Source organism: Cyrtonyx montezumae, unplaced genomic scaffold (assembly GCF_038088225.1).
Source record: "Cyrtonyx montezumae isolate F1298 unplaced genomic scaffold, pur_monq_1.0 scaffold_20, whole genome shotgun sequence".
Classification (NCBI taxonomy): domain Eukaryota; kingdom Metazoa; phylum Chordata; class Aves; order Galliformes; family Odontophoridae; genus Cyrtonyx; species Cyrtonyx montezumae.
In genome coordinates this window covers 4,414,318-4,437,258 of record NW_027071937.1, presented here as the reverse complement: position 1 = coordinate 4,437,258, position 22,941 = coordinate 4,414,318, and the positions used below count along the sequence as shown (strand labels likewise).

Here is a 22,941-nt window from a genome sequence, read left to right as displayed (position 1 = left end):
GAATAGCAAGGCATTTATTTGGGTTTGTGGCTTTACTGACTGTAAAAGAGATGACCTGGGCAGAAGAAGCAGTATAAAATATCTCCTTCCGTTATCTACTTCTTTTTCAGATTTAAGGGTGCTCTTCTGTTCATCACTATTGCCCTCATTGGAACAGGCTGGGCTTTCATTAAACACATTCTTTCAGATAAGGACAAAAAAATTTTCATGATTGTCATCCCGCTTCAGGTGAGGACTGAGCTGTGTCAGTAGTTACTGTATTGTGGGAGAGCAGCTTGTGGAAACTGTAACAGGCTGTGAATCCTACACAGAATATAAATTACTGCTTGTATAAGCCTGTGAGCTGAGTTAGTATTTTTCTGAAGCTGTGAAAGGGCCAAAAGTTATGTAATTTTCCCAACTTTTTATATTGGGTATTAGATAATGGCTACCAAATAATACAGCTAATTGTTTGCTTGCTGATAATGTAGGTTTAGTCATTCTGGGACAAAACTTGGGCTGCAAAACAATATTAGATTACCAAACAGAGAAATCATATGAAAGTTATCACTGCAGAGAAGTTTGCTGAAATAGGGGCTTAAGGGAAGGGGAGCACTGAGATTTGTTAGATCCCTTGGGTCTGAGAGAAATCTCTCTCTCCCGGATGTTAAAGCAATCTGTGTTCATCTCCTACTCAAGGAGCTGCAGTAAATGGGAAGGCAGCACTTCTGTTTGCTGTTGTAGATAGAACAGTCTTTCAGCTTTTGGGGATGTGGTCTGTGGCCCAGCTGCAAAATCACAAGTGTGTTCTTACTGAGGTTCTTTTAGAACTTGGGTATGGAGTACAGCATGTTGTGAATGATCAGTTGAATTATTGCCTTGATTTAGAATAATGTGGTCAGGCTGCTTGCTGTCTGTGTGTGCAGAGCGCTGTTTTTGTATTTGCAATAGATTTTTGTCTTTCCTGAAACAGTAGATTGAGCATAGTATGCAACAGGAAGGGCTACCTTCTGAATGGCAGCAGAAATACATTTCAATCAGTTATATTTCCGTAGATCTCATGAAGGTCTTTTGAATGTGTGATATTTGACTTAAAGCTGCAGAATTAAAAGTGAAGTTACTGAATAGGCTCTTTCTGTGCAACTGTGGGATATCTTTTGCTGAACTGGCAGCCTGCATCTAATCTGTCCTTGGAAAGCTTCTGAAACCATACCTTTTGTCCTGTAGGTGCTAGCAAATGTGGCATACATCATTATAGAGTCAACAGAGGAGGGAACAACTGAATACGGATTATGGAAAGAAATCCTTTTCCTGGTAGATCTGCTGTGTTGTGGTGCCATCCTATTTCCAGTGGTATGGTGAGTTGCTGTGTGTGATCATTTCCAAGTCCTGATACCGTGAGCTGTTTTCATCTGCTGGGTGTTGGTGTTAGAGGTTAAGGTGTTGCCAAAACAAAGAAGTAAACGTCTGTTGTTTGTGGGGTCAAGTCTTCTGTATCAGTCCTAGCACTTCAGTTCACTGTTGTGGAAGATGCTTGCTTTGGAAGTGTTCAAATGGGGGTGTCTTTTAAAGGCATGACCAGGACAGTGCAAACAGGCTACCTTTGAAACTCTGAACATTTCAGAAGTGTTGATTCTCTTATGTTGAAAAATGGAGTTTTATTACTGACTGGGGTTGGAAAGTAGGCAGCTAAATTCTAAAACAATGATGTCTGAGATCAGAGCTTTCATCCAGAGTAGTGCTGCATATTTACTTGGCTGTTTAGAAGAAATAATCCCACAGGGAACATTTCCCTGCCCTTCCTTCCACTCTGCTTGGCAGTGAAAAATGTTGGTTATATAAAACTCAATGAAAACAGAGATAATTCAGATAAATGCTATTGTTGCTGCTTGCCAGTTAGGCAGAACATTTATATTCTAAATTCATTTTAGTCTTAATTGAAAAAACAGCTGCATCTAAAGGAGGGTTTGAAGGAGCTTCTTGGTTTTAAACACGGAATATTCTAATTTTTCTCAAGTATCTCCAGTATTTTTCCTGAAATGCAGGATTATGTTTACTAGACAGGCATGTCTTCACTTGATAGTGTGCAGCTTTTGAGTGTTTGGAGAACTGTTTCAAAATGTGTGTTACTTCGTAGATGTAAGCTCCACTGTGACTTGCTAGGGTGTGTTTCAGCTGTACTTGCCTTCCCAGTTCTCTGTGTAAGGACCAAACCCAACAGCCTTAGTGGCCACGTGCCAAGGCAAGTAAACGTCTTCCAAGAAATGTGCGCAACCCACTTGACACTCCCCCACTCCAGTCAAAATGCTGCAGCTCTTCTGAAGATGATAGCATTTGGGTATGGTAAATAAAATCAGTGGGTTACTAACTTTCATTGTAGAGAGATTCTGATTTCCTATAATAAAGGAAACTTTCTCAGTCACAGGTCTTGGTACATAGTGCCAGGTTCTGTAGGTCCTGCACGGTGGGATGCTAGCTCAAAACATGCATTTGTTCTTCAGATGTAGTTCTGTTATGGAAGGTGTTTGAGTGAACTGTCCTGTAACTGTTTATATAGTGTACAGCCAGTGTTCCTACATTGTCATGGTACCAACATAAACTAGCAGTGAAACCTAGGGCATAATCCTCCCTCTTTTTCATCTGTGTAGTCTCAGTGCCTCTGGTGGGATGAGTCATGTGAGGAAGGCAACTAAGCCTTGGCCCTTGAATTTCCACTCCTGCAGGGTAGCTCCTGTTACATAAGTAGCCTGTGTAGCCATGTAAGCTGTAATCAACTATTTAAATGAGAAGAGCTTAAAAGAGCAGTGAACTGCCAAATGCTTGGCAGTACTCTGAAGAGTAGCTCAGCTTACTTGTACAAGTGGTAAGCATTATGCTGGGATATGTCCCAGTTTCTTGCTCTGCTCTGTCCCAGCTTTCTGTAGGCTGAAGTAGGCTTTAGCAGTTTAGCTTTCTTAATCATAAGGAGATGCACATATTTGAACTAAATGCTTGGGATGGGGGTGAAATATATGCAGTACCACACAGGCTATAAGGCACAGTTAATTATGAACATAGCCCAAGCACAGAGAGCTAATAAAACTGTTAGAGTTCTGGAGGGCTGCAGTGAGAAGACCTTATTCTACTTCTTAATTTTTCAGGTCAATAAGACATTTACAGGAGGCTTCAGCAACAGATGGAAAAGGCAAGTAGCAGTGATTTTCTTACTGTTCTGTCCTACATACCAGAAGATCTTGCCAAAATTTCAAACATGATGCTGATTTTTAAAATATATGAACTAGAGCTGTAAAGCTACGCTGTTACGTTGCTACTTTCCTTTTGTGGTCTTTCAAGAATAACTTTTGTGAAACACCCTTTTTTATGCATTGCTTTGGCAATTCTTATATGAAATCCATGTTCTGCTATCTGCACAGCCCCAGGTGCTCAGGTTAGATACTGTATCTTGTTCTTAGACTCAAGTTTAGAAGCAGTCTAGAGTTAAATCCTAGAACTGGCATATATTTTGACTGGTAGTCAACCTAACTTAAATATCATCAGAAATCTGTTCCTAGCTGGACAGAGGGAATCAACCACAGTACGAAAAAAACCATAAATTGGCATTGAGTGCCACACGGTTCTCATCTTGTCCATGTTTGTACAGCAGTTTCAAGGGCTGCTTGTGTAAAACCAAGTTATGTTTACTGTAGCAGTGAAAGTGAGATGATGGATGGAAAGTCAACCCAAATATGGCTTTTGTAATGTTTGCGTTTCCTGCTTTGTCTTTTCACTTCCAAATAAGTTCTTCAGTTGGCTGCAGATTCAAGCCATGGAGCATAGCACTGGCTTCCTTGGAAGCAGGCAGCCACTTCAGTGCTGTCAGTGGGCATCAAATGACTATATGTGTTCTGGAATCTTTCTGCTTTTATTGTTACAAATCTGCTTCAATTTAGATGGTCTTTGAAGCAGTGTCTTAGTTCAGGACTTTTCATATCTAAGGCCTGGTTCTTAGCTGGAGCAACTGTAGTGTGGGTTAGCATTCCTGTAACCAAGGCAGAGCACACAATGGAGTCTGCAGCTGCTCTGGTGCTGAGAACTCCAGGGCTTGTGCTTAGAACTGTGATGGGAAACCAATTGGTCTGCCAGAGGGTGGTTACCTTGCACTTGATGGTTTGTATCACAAGATGGTGCTATGGAGTTGGTTTGATTAACCTTAAAACACTGAATGAAGGATAAAAGTAAGGTGGTGAACATCAGAGGCGTTTAACATGAGGACTTTTCACCTGTCTGTCCATCATAGTGACAGGTGGAATCCAGATCTGAGTAATAACGTTGTTTCTGATTTTTTTGTGCTAGTGTATACTGGAAGTAAGAGTACAGTGATGTGACAAGTGCTTTCATCCTTATAGTTAGACAGTGATGTACACAGCAGTCCCTTGGACTGTCCCTTAGACCTCTGACTGATACACACACATAGCAGTGTTCTTAACAATGAATGTTGTGTGGGCCACCTGCTGCTGTAACCACACTTCATTGTAGGGATTCTGCAAATTTGATAAGTGTGTGTTGAGATGGCACAGCATAAGGCAGTGGTGAGCCTAATAATAAGGAAACAGTTAAGAAAAGATATCAGGGAAAACATGGCACAGACTTGTGCCAGATTGTGCCCAGCACCCCCACAGGGATGGAGCTCTCATCAGATGTTAGATATTTAGAGGTGGTTGACAGAAGCCCATGGGGAGCATTACCTGATGGTGTCATGCTGCTAGTGTGCCTGGTGAGGAAACTAAAGATGATTTGCTTGCACTGTAAGTAAGGCAGAATCATACACAGGCTTATAAATGAGCCATCCTGCCTGGAACCACATGCTCTTGACTCTGCAGGCTTCCCTTGGAGGCAGTATTCTGCAGAGGGTGCTGCTCAGTCTCTTGCCTTCTCAAGAAAAGTATCACCGTCACTAACTCTGAATTTACCAAATGAAGGCAGTTTTCTCCTTAAGAGCTGAAAGCTACTGAATCCTTTTATATGCAGTCTAGCTGCTGCTGTGTCAGTCCTGTGCTAAGAGCAGTCTGAATCTTTTGCAGAATTCTGGTTGAGCTGGCTATTGCTAGCTAGGATTTATTGTCTGGCTTTACCTCAGAGGCTGTTTTCCCTTTTTCTCTTGCACAGACTTCATTAACTCAGTGGGTGTCTTGGGGAATTATATACTATAAATTCAATAGCTGTTTTTCCTATTGCTGGGTCTTCAGGTGACCTTTTTGCTGGTGAGGAGGTCCTAAGGAAAATTATTTTCACTTCCTGTGTCCTTTAGAACTAACTACTCCAGGACTTTATGGCTCAGGCTCCTGCTAATGTTCCTGACTGTTTGTCTGTCTTGTTGTCCTCTTCTAGCTACTTCACAACCTCTTATTAGATAGTGCTCCCTTGGGTCAAGTGCAGTCGTGACTGCGGTCTGACTAGAATAGAAATAAAGTAGAAAGCTGCCCTGACTACCAGTCTTCAATCTGTTAGAGCTGTGCCTGCAGTAGGGTTTTATTTTAACAATCTGCAGTTATATAAAAGCTTGTTAAACTGCTGGTGATTTGGAGTCAGTAGCTAATGTTCACTTAAACTTATTTTTTTTAATATTTTTGGAAGTGGGAAAGCTAGAGAAATATCTAAAGCTATGACTTATCCAGGAAGACCTGCAAGCACAGATGTTATGGATTGCTGGTGAGGAGTGGGCATAGCACAGTCATACAGCTGGGTCTGAGCTGCCTTGGTGTGCTTTTTGTTTTGTTTTTTTCCTTTGAAGGTGGTCTTTAACTCCGAAGCAAAATACTTGACATACATAAGCTTCTTATCTGCCACAGTGGTGGGTATTAAAAAATACAACCCCTTTTTTTAGGAGTTTTTCCTTCCTCACTTAAAATCAGCACCTTAAGCAAGTGCCTACCTGCAGCCCTTCTGGTCTGTCATTGCGTTTTTTCAGAGGGAGCCTGCTGTCTGTCCACTTCTGGATCTGCAGTATGGGTGTCCTGTTTGCAGGTATAAGGAAACAAGCCTTGCAGGCTGAGCTAGGATTGTTTGAGCCAGAAGTCTGCTCAGCTGTCACTACCTTGTTCAGAGGTATTATTAGAGGAGGAGGAGAAAGGGCATTGTTGAAGGTAGGTTCCTTATTTTTGTTCAAAACTCCAAGTTCTCAAGAGGTCACTGGGCCTCTTGAGTCTCATAACCCACTCTTACCTGACATCTGTTGTTTGAGAGTGGAGTGGAGGGCTGGAAACACCACTGCAGCTTTGTTCTACCAGTACCTCTGTGTCTTGAGAGATGTGAAGCTTGGTGCAGTCTGATCACGAACAGTTAGCTATTTTCCTGAAGCACTGCAGCATGTCATAGTTGGCAGCAGTACTAGGGGAAATACGTTGCAGTGTATAGCTCCCAGGCAACATTCCCTGTGTGCTGTGCAGTGGGCAAATGATGAATGCTTCTGTGCTTGTTCCCATGTCAGAAAAAACCTTTTGCCATATTCAGCATTATCCTGCTTCTGTACCATGAAAACACTGTGAGCAAAGTGCCCTGTCCTGCGTGCTACAGAGCACACCTTAGCTTAGCTGAACTCAGCAGATGTTGGTAGCAATGACTTCAGAGACCTGAGCTTAAAAACACCTCTGCAGCTCTCTAGAGAGAAGGAAGGCATAGTGCCTGGGTAAACACGCCCCAGGCAGTACACAGGCATATCAAAACCTTGAGATAAAGTGTAGTGATTTCAGTCTCGAGACCTCAGTGGATAGCACAGAAGAGCTGGAAAATATTGAGAAATGAAATAGGCCTGTGGTGTTGCAGTGTCCCACTTCCAGGCACCCTGGGTGGCTGTCCAGGGCCGAAGTAGCAATTACGTGTTGCAGACACATTGCTTATCCTGTAGTGTGGAATTTCTTGTGAGTGTGATGGGGAACTTCTGTGCCAAATGGCTAATGTGTTTCAGAATACTCAAGATTAACTAGTCTGTGCCACCTTCTCATGCGTGACACTGACAGTTACTGTATCTGTGTGCTTGACCTTTTTTTTTTCTGCTGTAGGAATGCTTTTAAGCAGAGTGTCATAGAGATTATAAAGCCATACTTCTCAAAGTTACTCCTGGAGTAGCTTTTTGAGGTCTAAATCTGCATGCATGACTTCATTCATGGGGAGCAGGAGAGGATAGAAAACTTCCATTTAGTATTTGGGAGCAACACAGATAGCATCTCAAATACATGCGTTACTATAGCATGCAGTGCGCTGTGGGAATATTCTTATCTGTACTTTTTGTTTGCTCTAGATGTTTTATATTTTGTCCTTGCATTATGTATTGTCTGTATTTGAGCTTCCTATTCTCTGATCTGCAGTCCTCTTACTGTTAATACATACTGATTCTGAAAAGTTGCTTATTACTCTTCAAAAAGCTATTGTCTAGTGTGCAGGGCTGTAGTGGTCTGACTTTCTTCTTTTCCCCATCTTATGGGCTGCTTCAGCATTTGAAATTAGCATAGAGAGTAATCTGAAACAGTGACTGATTTTTTTTTTTCCAGAATTCTGTAGCTTGTTATTTTTCTAAATGCAGATTGGGCTATTGCAGGCATAAGCTGTTAAAATAAATGGTTATGAAGAGGAGAAACTGAGAGAAGCAGGGTATAGGTGTTATAAACCTTTCTTGGAAGATTGCTTTTATCTTAATTAGTCTGTGAAAGCGGTGGAACATAAGTATGAATTTATTTGTAAAACCTTTGGTAGAGAGTCTCTTTTATTCTTTTTCTACTCTGCAGTTGAGTACTGTTCCTTGAAGAATGGTTATCATACTCAAAACATAAATTTACCCAACCTTCCTGCATGCTGTGATTGCTGCTGCTTTATCACAGCTTCACAGGTTGGAACTGCAAGTGATTAAAGTTGTAAGTGACAGCTGCTGGCCTAACCTCTCTTCTGTGTGTTGCTGTTGATGTCTGTACTGCCAGGCTAGGTGAGCCTAAATCTCAAGGTGTCCAGCATGGCAAGACTCAAATGTTACTGCTTGGAGCACCTTCAGCCTGTGAAAAAAGCTATTTGCAGGCTGCTGATGCCAAGCAGTGATGATTTTAGACTTCCTTCAGAACAGCGTGTGCTGTGACTTCTAGCAGTACAGATAAACTGGCATAGCTGTGCATTAATACTGGCTCTAGCATCTGACAGTGGAGAGGAGTATTTCCAAAGCTGAGGCAGCTTCTGGAGAGCACCTTGCTGTGGTAACCAAGCAAGCTGGCTTCCACAGGTGACTTTTCAGTATTTTTACTTGGTGTTTTTTGTGGTTGACTGTTCCCTTTTTTCCCCCCCCCCCCCCCCTCCCATGCTTAGCTGCTCCAGGTATCTAGATGTAGTGCTGATTCTTTAATATTGATTATCATGATACATAAGTGAGATCTTGAGCTGTGTTCTCTCTGTTGAGAGTTGCCTGCAGTGCTTCAGCTGGCAGCCAGGCCTTTGGCTTCACTCTCCTTTCCTTCTATGCACTGCCTGAACAGAAATGACTCCCCAGCTCACTCAGTTGTTGACTGTAAAGCACTGATGGGCTGGCAGTTTGAATCACAGCTGTTGAGTTGGTGTTCCTGTAACTACAAAGCCTGGGAATTCTTGTGGCCTGTCATTGCACCAGTTGGTAGCAGTTCTTGAAGATGGATATGCTGAGTTCAAAATAGATCTTTCTGTACAAACCGCTATGTGGTGAATCACAAGATCTTCGTGGTCACACTTAATGTAGTTCTTTAAATAGGACTGCATTATTTCATGATTTAATGAGTTTGTCCTGTGAATTTTCATGTTTTAATCTGTCCCCAAATGTATAATGGAAAGCTTTTAACATTAAGCTATCTAGTAGACAACTTTACCTGTGAAAATCTGTACTTTTTTTTGCTATTTAAATGTGCTTTTGTGAGGAGATGGTGATCTGGGTCAGTTGCAGGTCTGTGCATCTATTGTAGTTACTCTACAGATATGTCTGGAGCTTGAGCGCTGCTTTCTGCAGTCCAGAGTACAGTATTGCAGAACAGATACTATTCTGTGTTCAGTGTTTCATATGCAGTCCACAAAGAAGCATGTGGCAGTATTTTCCAGTTGGCAACGTGTCTTCATTGGCTTTAAATTGCATCTCTGTATGCTGTCAGCGTATCTTGGACTCTTTGCCTCTCCTGTTGTCACAAAAGCACCCAGAAGTCTGTATCTGTTATCCTGCTGCACCTATAAAACCTGACTCTCAAACTGGAGCTGACAGCTGTTCCATCTGTTGTTGACCTCTGCTCATCCACGTGAATGTGCCATGTTCCTCAAGAGCTGATGTAATCTGCCCAATAAATGCAGCTAGCCTGGGGCCTTCGCTTACATGGTTTGTGATTGAAACGTGTGCATTTGCAATGAGAAGTGATTAGTGTGACTTCCCATTTCACTTACAAATTACAACTGAGCCATGAGTGACAGAGACTACAGCTTAGCTGTTGAACAGCAGCAGAAGTGTTTTAACAAGATGCAGTGCTTCTCAGACCCACGATTGCCTCCTAGAAAATTCATCCTCCGCGGAGTGTTTCCTGACATGAGCTGTGCCTTCAGCTGATCTGAGCGACTTTGAGGTAGTGTCAGGTGGCACTGCCCTTGCAGCAGGACTAAAGCAGCAGAGTGTAGTTGGCTGCAGACAGATGAGCATTAGAGGAAGGCTCTATAGTGTGTGTACATATGAAATTTAGTGATCTCATTGAATTGTCTTTTTTAAGAGGTTGACTACCCCAGCCTAGGGATTATCCAATGCTTAGTCAAGCCAGAATAGCCTTCCTTTGAGTAACCAGCAAGCTGTGGGGATCAAGCTTTAAATCTGGAACTACTCAAGTCCTAATTTTGATCGCTTTCTTACCTTGTAAACAAGCATCATGAAAAACACTCTCATTTTAATCAACCTTTTGATGTGTTTTTTGTGTTCTTTTGACAGCTGCCATTAATCTAGCAAAGCTGAAGCTTTTCAGGCATTACTATGTTATGGTGAGTTTAAAACAAAGCAAACAAAACCCAAACAAATCCAGCAGCTGTGTACCTATGCATGCAGAGCTCTTGGAAGCCATTCCATCTTTTTACTGGATTGCTTGTTTGAGGCTGCTATAACTCATGAATGAGGTGGAAATGTTGCCAACGCTGTGCTTTGGCATCTTGACCAACGGGGTTTCAGACCTCAAAGCAACTTCCCTTCTTTTCCAAGTAGTTGCATCCTTCTATCTTTGAAATTGGTTCCAGCTACCTGTAATGCTTACTAATTTCCTCTGGAGACAGCTTGAGCTGCCAATTGAATGGATGGGCTTGACTAAAGTACAATAAACTTGGTAAAAACTAAACTTGGGAGCAAATAGTGCCTTGAGATGCACGCATGCAGCTTCTTATGAAGTCAGTGGGAGCATTGAACGTACCTTCCAAGAGAGTATATCCTCCTTAATGCTTTCCAGTAGTCTCATTTCAGACTCTTAAGAAGCGTTAGGAGTAATAAATTACAATACTGATTCTTGAATTCTACAAAATCCAAATGCTTAAAGCATTTTCCTGATGTAACTTAAATATGTTAGTAACAGCTTGAGTCATTTGGATGTTCAACAAGCTGTAGAGCCCTCAGCCTATGTCTTCCTTGTTTATTGAAGGAGCGTAATGGGGCTAATCTGACATAATGAGGTGTCTGGGAACTGCTTAAGCTATTTCTGAAAAGATAGGTTCAGTCAGGATGATGCTATTGTTCTCACTCACAGATTGTGTGTTTCCTTCCCACAGATTGTGTGTTACATTTACTTCACGCAAATCATTGCAATTCTCATAAAGATTGCTGTTCCATTCCAGTGGAAATGGCTGTACCAGGTATTTGTCAATAATAGAAAATACATCCATCCCTTCACTTGATTTTTTTTTTCTTATTAATCTGTAAAAATGACTGCACCAAACCAAATCCTTAATTTGTTTTACATGTTGTAGTAGGACACATCTAAGCACAGTGATGCATTCCGGCTTCTCCTCATTACTATCACTGATCACTCCTGGTGGCAGGAGTGTGGGGTTTTTTTTAGTTTTGTTTGACCAGCAAGGCTGCTGGATTATACATGAGATGTCTGAAAGTAATTGCATTATTGATTTTAGTCTTTCAATTTAAAAATGTCTAAAGGAAATTAATCAAGAACATAGAAAAGAGGAAAAAAAATTACTCAGGTTTGCCCTGTGTAATTGAGGCCCTGGGGAGCTGGTGGAATAGACTTTTGCTTTTCCATTTACAGGCTTTATTTGCCTAGTGACTTTTAAGTACTTGGTTTCTTAACATATAATCCAAGTAACTGTGCAGGTAGTCTTTGGAATATATTAACTGTTGAAAATGCCAAACAACTTCAGGGTATATATATTTTTTACTTGTCTTTTAAATCTTGCTGGCTATCACAGAAGCGGTGTCTAGAATTGTAACTGTATTTAAAGTGACAGGGACAGTTGAAAGAACAAAGAGCTTGACAGCCTTTAGCCTTGGATTAATGATAACAGGGTTGAAATTGCTTTTTTATTTCTGCTATGGCACAGGCTTCTTGGCCGTTCAATCTTGAACCTTGTGAACGAGGAGAAATGTTTTATGACCATGAAGGATTACAGGACTGAATTTCAATCTTGCCTTTTACTTGCAGCTGCTGAATGAAATGGCCACGCTGGTGTTCTTTGTCCTCACTGGGTACAAGTTCCGTCCAGCATCGGATAACCCTTACCTGCAGCTTTCCCAAGATGATGAGGATGATTTGGAGATGGAAGCTGTGTAAGAACCTCCTTTTACTACCCCCTCCTCTTACTACTCTATGTAGATGAGCATGATGTAAGGCCACTTCTGCTTTGAGGTTCAATCTAAAGATCTGCAAAAACTTACTTTAAGTAACAGTGTGCTGAGGAGATGGAGATTTTTAGCAATGCTCCTCAGTGCTCCATTCCATGCTACAAACAGTGAGGTACCACAAATGCAGTAGGATGAGGTTAGTGAGGACAGGCTACGAAGTGGGACTCAACATAATCCCAGTGATTTTTCTGAGGACTTATTCAGAAATGCTATTCAGTTTTTTTATCTAATAGAAACTTCCCTAAGAGATGCAGCGTTTTGGATGTGTTGAGTATAGTTACAATTGCCTCACTGTTGCCTTAATAGGAGCAGAACTAGCCTAATCTCATAGTAATGCATTTTATGTATAATTGCAGTTCATGTTCAGACTCAGAAGTCTGCTCCTGAGAGTTTCATTTCAGTTTTTCAAGTACCCTTTACCTGATTTTGAGTAGAATATCTCAATACTCTTATTTTTATTGCAGGGGTAAAAAAGTCAATGTGTTAGCTGCCTTCATAGTTAGGTCAGCAAGAAGTGGAGCTTACTCAGGAATTGCTACAAGGATAGGTTTATGTCATACAAGGACTTCAGTTTTCTGAAATGTGTTTAGTAACAGATCTTATTGCCAAATGCTTAGTTATTTTTGTGTTGGGCCCATAAAAGTCTGTCTTGGTTAAAAGCTGAGTCCAAATAGTAGGCAGTGATGGTAAAATTGCTTAACACTTATGGGTGTTCAAATGGTTTCAGTTTAGGTGCTGGTAAGCAAACATCCACGTTAGGAAGGCTTGATCTGAACTGTAAGATGTGCAAGATTTGTTATTATACAGAAATGAGCCTGATGGAATTCTCTTGTGAGCCTTCCTAGTAAGGTGTTTTGTACTTTTACGTTTGGAGTTTGCACTGTTGTGCCTTGTGGGTTGTTTCCTTTAGCCTTGCTGGAATTGTTCTGTTCCCATCTGATTCACCGTGAGTTTTATTCCATGTGGACACATGGCAGAGGATGATCTCTGAGTGTCTTGAGCTCTCTCCCCTGGCTGCATCAGGGAGGTCAAGCTTATGTGTATTTGAAAAGTGTGGTTTGCACTCCTCCTGTGATAGGTGAAGCAATGCAAGTGTATTAAACTTCTTGTTGATTTGATTTTGCTGGTCCTAATTTTGCTTTTATAAATATTAAGTGTTGTTTCTATGGGGAGAAAACATCAAGGCTTTATTTGAGCAAGTGACTAAGTGCCTGACTGCATCCTGAGTAACCACTGTATAAGTGTTTTGTCTTTCATGTGATACATACTGACTTGTCTTCATGGTGTTCTGTCATGTCTTATTTCCAGGCTTTATGGTGGTGGGTTTTTTCTAACTTTGCTTTTTAATCTTTTTTTTTAAAACACTTGCTGCAGAAGCATTTAGTTACTTGAGACTCAATATAGCCAGTAGAGGTGAGAGCTGAAAGGTCATCATGCCTGATTTCCAGCCTTGCTCTTCTTCCAGCAAAAAGATGCTTTTAAGTGCTGCTCTTTAGTTTAATGCCAGTTTTTGTGCAGTGCAAACTATACAAAGCTCTGTCTGGCACTAATGTAAATATTGCAAAGGACAGTGTTGCAATCTGCAGAGTTTAAAAAATAAAAGTGAGGGCTAAGTGCCTGTGGCAGATGCAACACAGGGCACAAATCTTCCCTCTGTAGTAATTTTCAAACGTTTCATAAAGAGCAGTGAAGGTGACTTGCAATAGGATTGCAAAGTTGGTGTGATTTTAGTTTTTTTTTCCATCTAACATGCTCTATCCTGGGAGAAAGCATCCATAAATGTTACAGGACTTTCTTTTCAATTATACCAGGCTCAATAGAAGCTGCCTGTGTGCAGAAGAGAGGATGACTAAACCTGAACTAAGGACCAGTCTGTTCTTTTTCAAGTAGGGTCAATAGCCATTCATCATCAACAAAGTGCCTTTCTGTGTATTCTATGTTGGGCAGCCTCTTGAGCCCGTTCTGTCAGTATGTGGGCTTGCTGCTGACAGTTTGTTAGACTAAAGTACTCTTGCCTGAAAAGGTGCAGCCATACTTGGCAGAAACAGTTGTCAGGCTTCCAGTCCTAATGCCATTTCTGGGACATAGACACAAAAAATTAACTGTACAGTAGAAGAAGTGGGGTGAGGAAGGGGAGAGGAGGTAGTTCTGTTTTTTTTCTTACTCTTGTATTTTGCTGTTTCGTTACCTTAATAATCACTGCTTTAGATGTGAGGTGCCGAAGAGCTCTTCTACAGATCTGAGTTGAGATTGTGTTCATATATGTGAGTGGGGTTAAGATTTTTCCATGGAAGGAGGGCTTGCAGGGATTACAGTTGATGGTTTTGTGCTTAATTGAGTAAATCCATTTTGCTGAGTGTGTGGAGACTGACTTTGTATTTTCTTAACAGCCCAAAGCAACTGCAGCATAGCGAACTGTTGTGGTAATGCTGACCTACCTTTGCTTGTGCCCTGGGATCTGGAGTTTCTCCCTGTGTCATGAGACAGCTTGTTCTGGGCTGAGACTTGAAGTCCTGATGGTTGCTTTGCTCTGCCTTCTGTTTGTGCTTCGTGGCAGACTGATTCATGATGTTCTTTGTTGGAAGTGATTTTCTTTCCCTCTGACAGCCATGAAAGTTCCCTCTGGAGAGGTTTAGTAGGAAGGGTTTGTTGCATTTTAGCGATGACTGAAATGCAGAAATGCAATTCAGCAAAGTGTTCAGCTGGGGAATGTTTCCTTGCAGTATTGCAGGTTGGAGCTGAAGTTCTGAGTCTGCTCAGGGCATTAGAATGAGAATTGCAGCGATCTTAACTGTGGTGCTGTTCACTCTGTTTCATGGAACACTGTCTGAACTAATTTTGAGAGGGAAGAGAATGGAAATACAGTGGGAAGTTCATTGTACGTGAGCAGACAGACAGAATCAGGCCTGAAGATCTGCACTGCTTGCTTGTCATAAGGCAAGAACAGCACTTACCAGATGAGCAGCCTTTAGCTGCTGGGGGATCCACCCAGCTCCCCAAATCTCTTTCAGTTTGTATTTGCTTGTCCCATCCCTCCATGAACATAGGAAATGAATCACTCCCTTTTGACTGCAGCCTCTGATGTTTTGTCATCTTCTTGATGTATAATAACTTTGTAATTGTGTTGAAGTACAGAGCTAAAATCTAGACCTTGTGCCTGGTGGAATCTTACTGGTGAGTCAAGTGTTAGCACTGCTTTGGTGTCATCTATTTATGTATCCCAGTATGATTGCTGTTGAATTGTTTTGGTAGTGGCTCATTTCTTGGTTCACAGTCCCCTGTGATCTTAAGCTCATCTCTGAAGAATCAATACTTAGTTCCTTATTCTGTGTTTATGAAGTCAGTTATTTCTGAAGAGTAAACTTCATAGTTGTTTTTCTGCATTGTCCCATAATTTTCAGACCATTACTTGCTTCAATTTGCCAGAACCTTTCAGTGTTCTAGTCCTGTTCTCAAATATTTAGCTCTTAGAGTCTGCTGTAGATTTAATAAGCAAGTTCTCTATTCCATTACCCAGGCAATTACTGAAAATATTGAGTAGAAGTGAACCCAGGACAGACCTCTCTGGAACCACACTCAGTGCTCTTTCATTTTTGACAGGAAACCATTAAGTACATCTCAATGCATGTTTTTCCAATTAGTTATGCCTCTGTGTTGATAGTTTTGTCTAACTCATGTTTCCCAAGACTTTTCCTATGTGACTATGGGAAAGCTATTGTAATTGGGGAGAACTTATGAGACATATCTGTTCCCTGCTCTGAAAAGCATGATGTGATCTCTTCCAGGCAAATGTTTACCAATTCCATCTTCTTTAAGCAGCCTGTTTGTTTTTTCCCTTCTTTTTAATTTTTTTTTCATTTTCATAGGGAATAAGATTGGTATTCAGTCAGTGCTTTTCTGGCCTTTCCTATTCCTTTAAACTCAAGCTTATCTAGACCCACTCTGGAGCGTGTTAACCACTGATGGTCCCAGTCGTGTCACTGTGAAGAGTCACAGGATGTACTAGTTTTTGCTTGGGTAAATTATTCTTAGAGTACAAAAACAAAAGCTGATATCTAATGTGGGACTAAGGGTGATATGGGAAGAGTGTTTTTGAAGATGATTTCTCCTCCAGGGTAATGCTGTGAAGATGCTGTTAGCTGTTTTGATCAGATACTCTTACATGGCAAACAGCAGGTGAAAGCACGTAAATACCGACAGCAGCAGCGTCAAACAGGATAGTGTGATGTATGCTTCCAGGCATCCCTTGTGAATGCTCTGTGCTATTGGCACTGTTACTTCCAGCATCCACAACAACCTTTGCAGGGAAAAAAAACAACGTGTGGAATGAGAATCATACTGTGCAAAAGAACAGAGCAAATGTCTGGTGTGTGTGAACAGCCTGTTTTGTGTGCTAAGGGAGGAAGGTACAGAGTTGAAGTGCTTGTTGGATAGCCAGGGAGTGTTCTGAGAGTAGTGGTGCTGTTCTGTCTGGGAAAACAGATGAGTTTGCATGGTGTTTGAACACTATTACGTGGCTTTGTAGCTCAGTAGTCAGATTGCCATGACAAATCCAGGCTTGGCTCAGTGTAACTGGAATGACCTCTCATGTTTTGTTGCTGTTCATTGAGTGGTTTTGCTATGAATGGGAGCTGGTGTTCATTAAGCTTGTAGTGATCACTTGGGGCAGCATCCATGATGTGTGAACGTGTATAATATGTTGTTCCTGTTTATAAAAAAAAAGTCAAATGCACGTGCAAGTCTAATGCACGTTGTTGAGATTGTTCAGCTGTAGAGGAAGTTTCTAGGCAAGCTGCTCAAGCTTTAGCATATAAACAGCTGGTGTCAAGGTAACAGCCCCATACATCTCTCAAATATGAGCTAATATTGGAATGCTTATTCCATTGTGGAATCTCTAATACTGTCTCGATGGGGCTTTCCGTAGCATTAGAGAAATAATTGAACGATGCTGTGGTTTCATATAGAGAAACTTCCAAGCTGTGTGCTGTTTAGATCTTGTCTATTACAGGTCCACCATGATTTCATCTGCTCCACCCTAAGAAGCTTTTAACTATGGTGCTGTACTCATTCTCCTGATACAAATGTGTTAAACGTTTATTTCTGATGCTACATTTAGACACCTAGTCTGAATGGGAAGCTGTGAGCCAGCCTACATTTGTCTGTTCTATTTTAATGACAGATGGGGAGTCATGAGACTCCTGAGGACAGCAACCTTGTTCCCAACACCCATTAGTGGTGTGTCCGAGATGGTACCTGGCCTGCAAAATGGTAGCAGTAGGAAATAGAGAACAACCAGACTGATAGATCTGGGTAAAAAGACTTTTAGGAGAAGTGTTATTTGATATGTACAGGAAAAGCATGGGCATTGGTGAAATGGATGTTACAGCTCAAGTTCTCTTCTGACATTTCTTCCTTCTTTTCCAGGGTGACAACTTCTGGAGTAATGGAGGGCATGAAGAAGGTCAAGAAAGTGGTGAATGGTGCAGCAGAGCCACGGGGCGAGTGGGAAGGCACAGCGTGATGAACTGGACTAAGGCAGCACTTTTGCAGAAACTTTTTTTAATTTATTAATATTACTTTCAGTGGAAAGGAAGCATTTAGCACTTCCTAACACTGAAACTACAGAGTGGGGTGTGTCAAGGGGGAGCAAAGCAGTGCAGAAATCTAACTATTCCTCTGATCATAAAAAAAAAAAAGGCATCTCTTGGTACCTGCAAGGAGTGTGAAGCTTTCCTGGGGGTTTTGGCAGCTTATTATTTTTTCCTCTTTCTGGATCAGTTAGGTATTCTGAATTGTTTGCAGTTGCATTCTTCAGGATGTGCAAGTCTAATGTGAAGAGAGACCTTTAGTGTGATGTAAAGCATATATTTTATATAACGCGCATATATTTATACACGTGCAAGTAACATGTATACTGGGAAGTGCAAAGTGATGCAGAAGGTGGGAAAAAGAAGATGAGATGTAAGTAGTTTTCTTATGAACTCTCCTTTTGGCTTGGACAAAATATTGCAAAGCAATTGAGTTGGAACAACTGCGGTTATTTGAGACTAAGTGGGCTGTTGGATCAGGTGACTTCCTCCAGTCCTCACATCAGTTGGAACGTTGGTAAGTGTCTTGTCTAATTTGTGCAGGCTTTTACTTGAATATGTCAGGTCTTCAGATGTATTGCTACGTAGGAAGCAGCAACTGTTTTCCATTAAAAGCACTAGCTTGTAGCACAGTAAGTGTTAATGTAGGTTCTCCACTGCTAATAGGATTGCTCTCGATTCACGCCCACCTGACAAGGAATACACAAGGTATAGGACTGTTGCCTACTTTTCAGGGGTCTGCCGTGCTATCTTAAACATGGCATTTCAAGCCATGACCCAGAGTACATTGTTCTACATTCTAAAATACTTTGCAGATTTTTTTTTTTTAGAAGATACTCCCTGGTACAGTGTAAGAGTACCAGAATCTCCAGTGGAAATCAAACCGACAAATGTACTGAAGCATCAGTGTCTGCTCCTCTGTTGTCCTGAGTTGCATTGCCTCTCTGGTTGGCTATATATACCTCCCTGACCATGTAGGACAGTGGCATTGCTGTTGGATATGAGCCGAATGGTCGGAATGGTAATGCTGTCAAAATCAGGCAACTGCAACTCCCAGTCATAAGTGGTTTTTACTTTTCTTTTCTGAAAAGAAGTGATTTATGGCTGGAATATGCAAGTCTTAACTATCAACTGCAAATCTGCAGTGAGACATGTTATAAATGCAATGTGTGTTTCATCTCTAGTGCTCTCTGGTATTGCTAGGAAGGCACACTGGTGTGTGTAGCTGTAGTAGTGAGGCATAGCAATTGGTTGTTAATTTGTAGGAGGATAGAAGTGGTTCACTGATGTAACAAAGATGAGCTCTAAGAAAAATCAAGTATAACTCACTGACCCAATAAAGCCTTAATCTTTATGTAGAGCTTGTGAGATGCACTTTACTCAACAGGTACTCCTGTCAGTAACAGGGATAGGCATCTTCATAGAGCTTCAGATGTGCCAGCATCTCTTACAAACTCATCTGGGAATCTGCTTTTTCCTTTTTTGACTGAAGGGACTACATCTCTGGGGTACAACTCATGGAAGGACTTCCATGACTTGTTTTTCTCATTCTTTAACTTCAGAAGCAGGTGGGATTTTTATTTTGTTGCTGTTTGTTAAAATGCTGAACCACTTCTTTCTTAATCATCAATGTGGGTTGCAGAGCTCTTAGCCAGAAGTCTGAACCAAGACTTGCTGCTTGAAGAGCAGCATTGTTTTCTGATTGCAACTTTGTTTTGTGGTGTTGATTTTATTCATCATGGAAGTAGTAGGAATTAATCTACCTGCTTTGATACCTGGAACTGGTATCTCTTCAGATAAAGCATGAGAATAACCCTCTTATCTTGGTGCAGAGTCCTGTTCTCTGTTTTCCTCTTTGGCTTGTAACTACACAGTAATTGCAGTAGTGGTTTGGCTTTTGCTGTTACTGTTTTGCAAAGATACAGTTCTAGTGACAACAGAGCCTGTGCCACAAGAAAGGCTTTTAGGTGATGGATGAGCCTTGTAGGCCTTCTGCATGAAAAAGTGTTACATGTTTCATAGCTGAGACTTGAGAAATTGGACTAGAAACAAACATAGGCAGCCCTAGCACATCATATGGTTAAATACCTGAAAATCAGATCCTCTCATTCTTTGCACATTTGCTCTGTCCCTGGGGAAGTGTCACTGTCTGTATCCAGAGGGCTGCTTAGACAGACGGCAGCCCTTGTTCAGAGTTGTCTGCTGGAGACATGGAGTCAGTTGGCACTGAGGGATTTAAGAGATGAGCATTTGTTATCAGCAGCAGAAGTGCAATAATGCGTAGTTAATGTGGATGTGATGCTTTCTTAGAACCTGTTCATATAATTTCTGAATGAAATTGGAAATACTAATGGTTGTGGCATTTTGCTCCCAAAATGTTGGTGGCTGTGCTGGGGTCCCAGTGCGTGCTGAGCTGGTTCTGACAGCTGGCTGCTTGTAGCTCAGCATCAGTGAATCACTGAGAGAACAAATGATTTTACCTTCATCTCAGGTTTCTTTTTGGTGTGTGCATTTTTGCTGAAGTTATATCAAGTGTAGGTATGTTCACCAGTACCCTCCTAGTCAGAGGCCAAAAAAATGGATGACTTCTTTTTGTCTTGGCACAAAATCTGGTGGTAGCCCTCTTCTTCTTAGAAGAGCTGCTTCCAAGTTCAGACCTGAGCCTTAGCAGTCAGCTGGCACTTAGTGCAGGGTGCTGGCTAGCATTATGGTGGGGACTAGTTATTCATTAATGAGGAAACAAGTCATGGTTCACATGGGTGAACAAGTTAAAAAAAAAAAAGTGATAAGTTTTCTTAGTGTGGCCATTTCCAAAGAGAATTTCCACAGTCCAGTGTAGAAGTTCTCAGAGTGGGTTGAAAAATCTGTCCCTGTACTGTTGCATGATTAGACAGTGGCTGGAATGTTGGAGGATGGAGAGAGAGCCTGCAGTTGTGCTTTGTGCACAGCATGCAGTGTGCTTTGCCACAGAGCATCAGAGGGAGGGCTGCTCCCTCCCCCTTCCTCCCAGAGCAAGCCCTCATCTGCATGACTTCCTATTGCTAGTGAAAAGCAGCAGCTTAGGGCTCACCAGGCAGGTTAATCAGTGCTCACCTCTCAGATGCTGACTGTGCCTATCTGGTAGGAAGCTCTGTCCTTCACAGGCAGGAGAAGTAAAAGAGCTGTTCGTGGCTGTACAGATCCTCCTGGGATGGAGCCTTACTTTCCTGTGTCTCTTACTGAAGTGAACAGCCAAAGCAGTTGCTGAGCATACAGCAGTGTAGCTGATGTGGGTCCTGGGAAGGCCAGTCTGCTGCAATCCTGAGTAATTGTTAGTGAATGCATTCACACGCATTGCTGCTGTGGAGTACTCAGCATCCTCTGCAGAGAGGAACAAGACTGGCTCGCTCTTCGGTTGTAATGCAGCTTATGCCCCAATAAATCCCTATCGATGGTGACATGCAGATGCCTCTATGCATTCCTCCTTCCTGCTCTGACTGTTCAGCAAGCTGTCTTCCATAGCAGACCTCCTTGCAGCGCAGCTGCCAGGCTCTTGCATTCTTGAGACTTGAAAATATTTTCCTTGATGTTCATCAAGAGAAGTATTAAAAGAAAGGAAGACATAATGGGGTCATCTGGAACGTTGCTACTGTTTCCTCAAAACGTAGCAGTTCTGGTTGAAGAAGCCACATGCTGTCCTATTAAGCTGCTCTTTAATGTTGTCATCTAACTCAGCATGTCACGGTCTGTACAGCACATTGTTCAGTGTTTCTCTCCAGCTGAGTGCCCTGTTCCTGGATTTCCACGCTGGCATACCCTGGGAGCATGTTGTAAAAATTTGCTGCATTGCAGTATTTTGTCTTGGAGCTAGTAACATGGAAGATGTATTTTTCTAAGCTAGGTGGTGGACACTCTGTAGTGTGAGCGTGCATCCACCATGTGTCATTAAGTACTGTGACATTCCTTCTGGACATAAAGGGGACATGTCCTGATCACTCCAGCATGCACTGGAGTCCAATGGAGGACCTCAGTGTGTTAACACTCCTTTTTCCTTATGGTACACTTCTCTTACAGAGGAGAAATGCAGGCTGAACAGTGGCAAACAAATAGACAAGGATTGTGTCTATTTGAAAATTGCCCAGCTGCATTAGAAGCAAATACTGGGTATTTGTAGGTTCTGTTGAGCTCTATGAGAACTGAAGTTGCATAGCTCTTATGAAATCAGGTAAATGTGCAGGTACTGAAGGAAGTGCTTGCTCTTTCAGTCTGCCTGCTTTGTCTCCTTCAGTTTGACCTGTAACAATAGCTAACAGACTACTGTTACTTTAAAGCAAATGTGTTTTATTGATTCTACCTTCTGACCTCCATTTCAAACGTAGAACACTCCCCCATTTTTCACTTCTGTAAAAAGCATGGAGATGTGGTCTGCAGTGGGTGGGAGGTACAGTGATGTGTGAAACGGAACTGGGCTTAAACTGTCCAAAGCCCGTGCCCTTGTGTGTAACTTCAGTCACCTGAGTCCTTCGTGAGAGCTGAGGTGGTGCTCCCCAGGGGCACTTGACCAAAGTTTGTGTGTTCCCTGGGGCTGATTGCCCCATCAGTTTAATTTGGCTTTTCTTGTAGCCACTGGTATGATGCTGTTTGGGTTTATTAATCACTTTTATTTAGCAATATATAGGAAGCTGTGTGGTTTTTTTTCCCCCCGTGTTTTGTTTTGTTTTTTGTTTTTTGCTTGGAAATAACAGTGCTCCTGTAAGAACTCCATGTGATGTGCACTTGCAAGTGGGTGGAACAGGGCTTAAGAAAAATACTGAGACATTATACTTCTGTAGATTGATGGTACCAGAAGAAAATGGCTCAGGAAGAAAGGCACTCCTGGTAGGTTGACTGGCTCAAGAACCCACTTATGTTCTGACTACTGCAATCCTGTAGAAAGGACAATTCTAAATAAATTCCTCCCTGTGGGATTTCACCCGGTGTTCTGCTCTGTGTAATGAAGTAGAGCCTGACCTCCACGTTATCAGAAGCACTTCCTCCTGAAGCTAGGATACCCGAGCATTGGGCTTGTACCTGTTCCCTCAAAACAGAGGATGGGTCTAAGTGGCTTTCCTTTCCCTTCAGTACCTATTAATAATTAATTCTAGATCCTCTTGTGTCATTAAGCAGCTTTAGGGCACCTTGTGCAATGTAGCTCTGAATTCATTTAGTAAATGATCTCTGAGAGAGCTCAGAGACTTTCCTGTACAGTAAGGTCCTCTTCCAGGGTTTTTGGTGACCTATAAATAACCTTTTCTTCAGTTCCTGTTCAGATGCACAATTTTTTTTTTCAGTTTTTTTTAAGCTTTATTAAAAGAACAGCAAGAAGTGTTTGGAGAGAAGCAAAGTAGATATAAATCAGGATGGTCTGTGCAACTTGGCTTCCCTGCTGTGATGCAAATGTATAAAATAAAGATTGAATGACTAGACAGTTCAATGCATCTTGTTTTCTGCTTCTGAATTGCTAGTAACCAAGCTGACCTTTTGATTTCAAAGCCTTTTTTTTTC

At 41.7% G+C, this 22,941-nt stretch overlaps 1 protein-coding gene across 1 annotated transcript in view; it reads left to right on the top strand.

The window, feature by feature from the left end:
* The window catches only part of GPR107 (G protein-coupled receptor 107), a 28,896-nt gene extending 10,591 nt beyond the window's left edge, over nucleotides 1-18,305 (top strand). Inside the window, exons 12-18 of the mRNA XM_065737404.1 lie at nucleotides 111-228; nucleotides 1,207-1,337; nucleotides 3,120-3,163; nucleotides 9,923-9,972; nucleotides 10,744-10,827; nucleotides 11,631-11,755; nucleotides 17,255-18,305. Coding sequence (XP_065593476.1) covers nucleotides 111-228; nucleotides 1,207-1,337; nucleotides 3,120-3,163; nucleotides 9,923-9,972; nucleotides 10,744-10,827; nucleotides 11,631-11,755; nucleotides 17,255-17,351 — 649 coding nt within the window. The 3' untranslated portion in view covers nucleotides 17,352-18,305. The remainder of the gene's footprint in view (nucleotides 1-110; nucleotides 229-1,206; nucleotides 1,338-3,119; nucleotides 3,164-9,922; nucleotides 9,973-10,743; nucleotides 10,828-11,630; nucleotides 11,756-17,254) is intronic.
* Nucleotides 18,306-22,941: the final 4,636 nt, after the last annotated feature.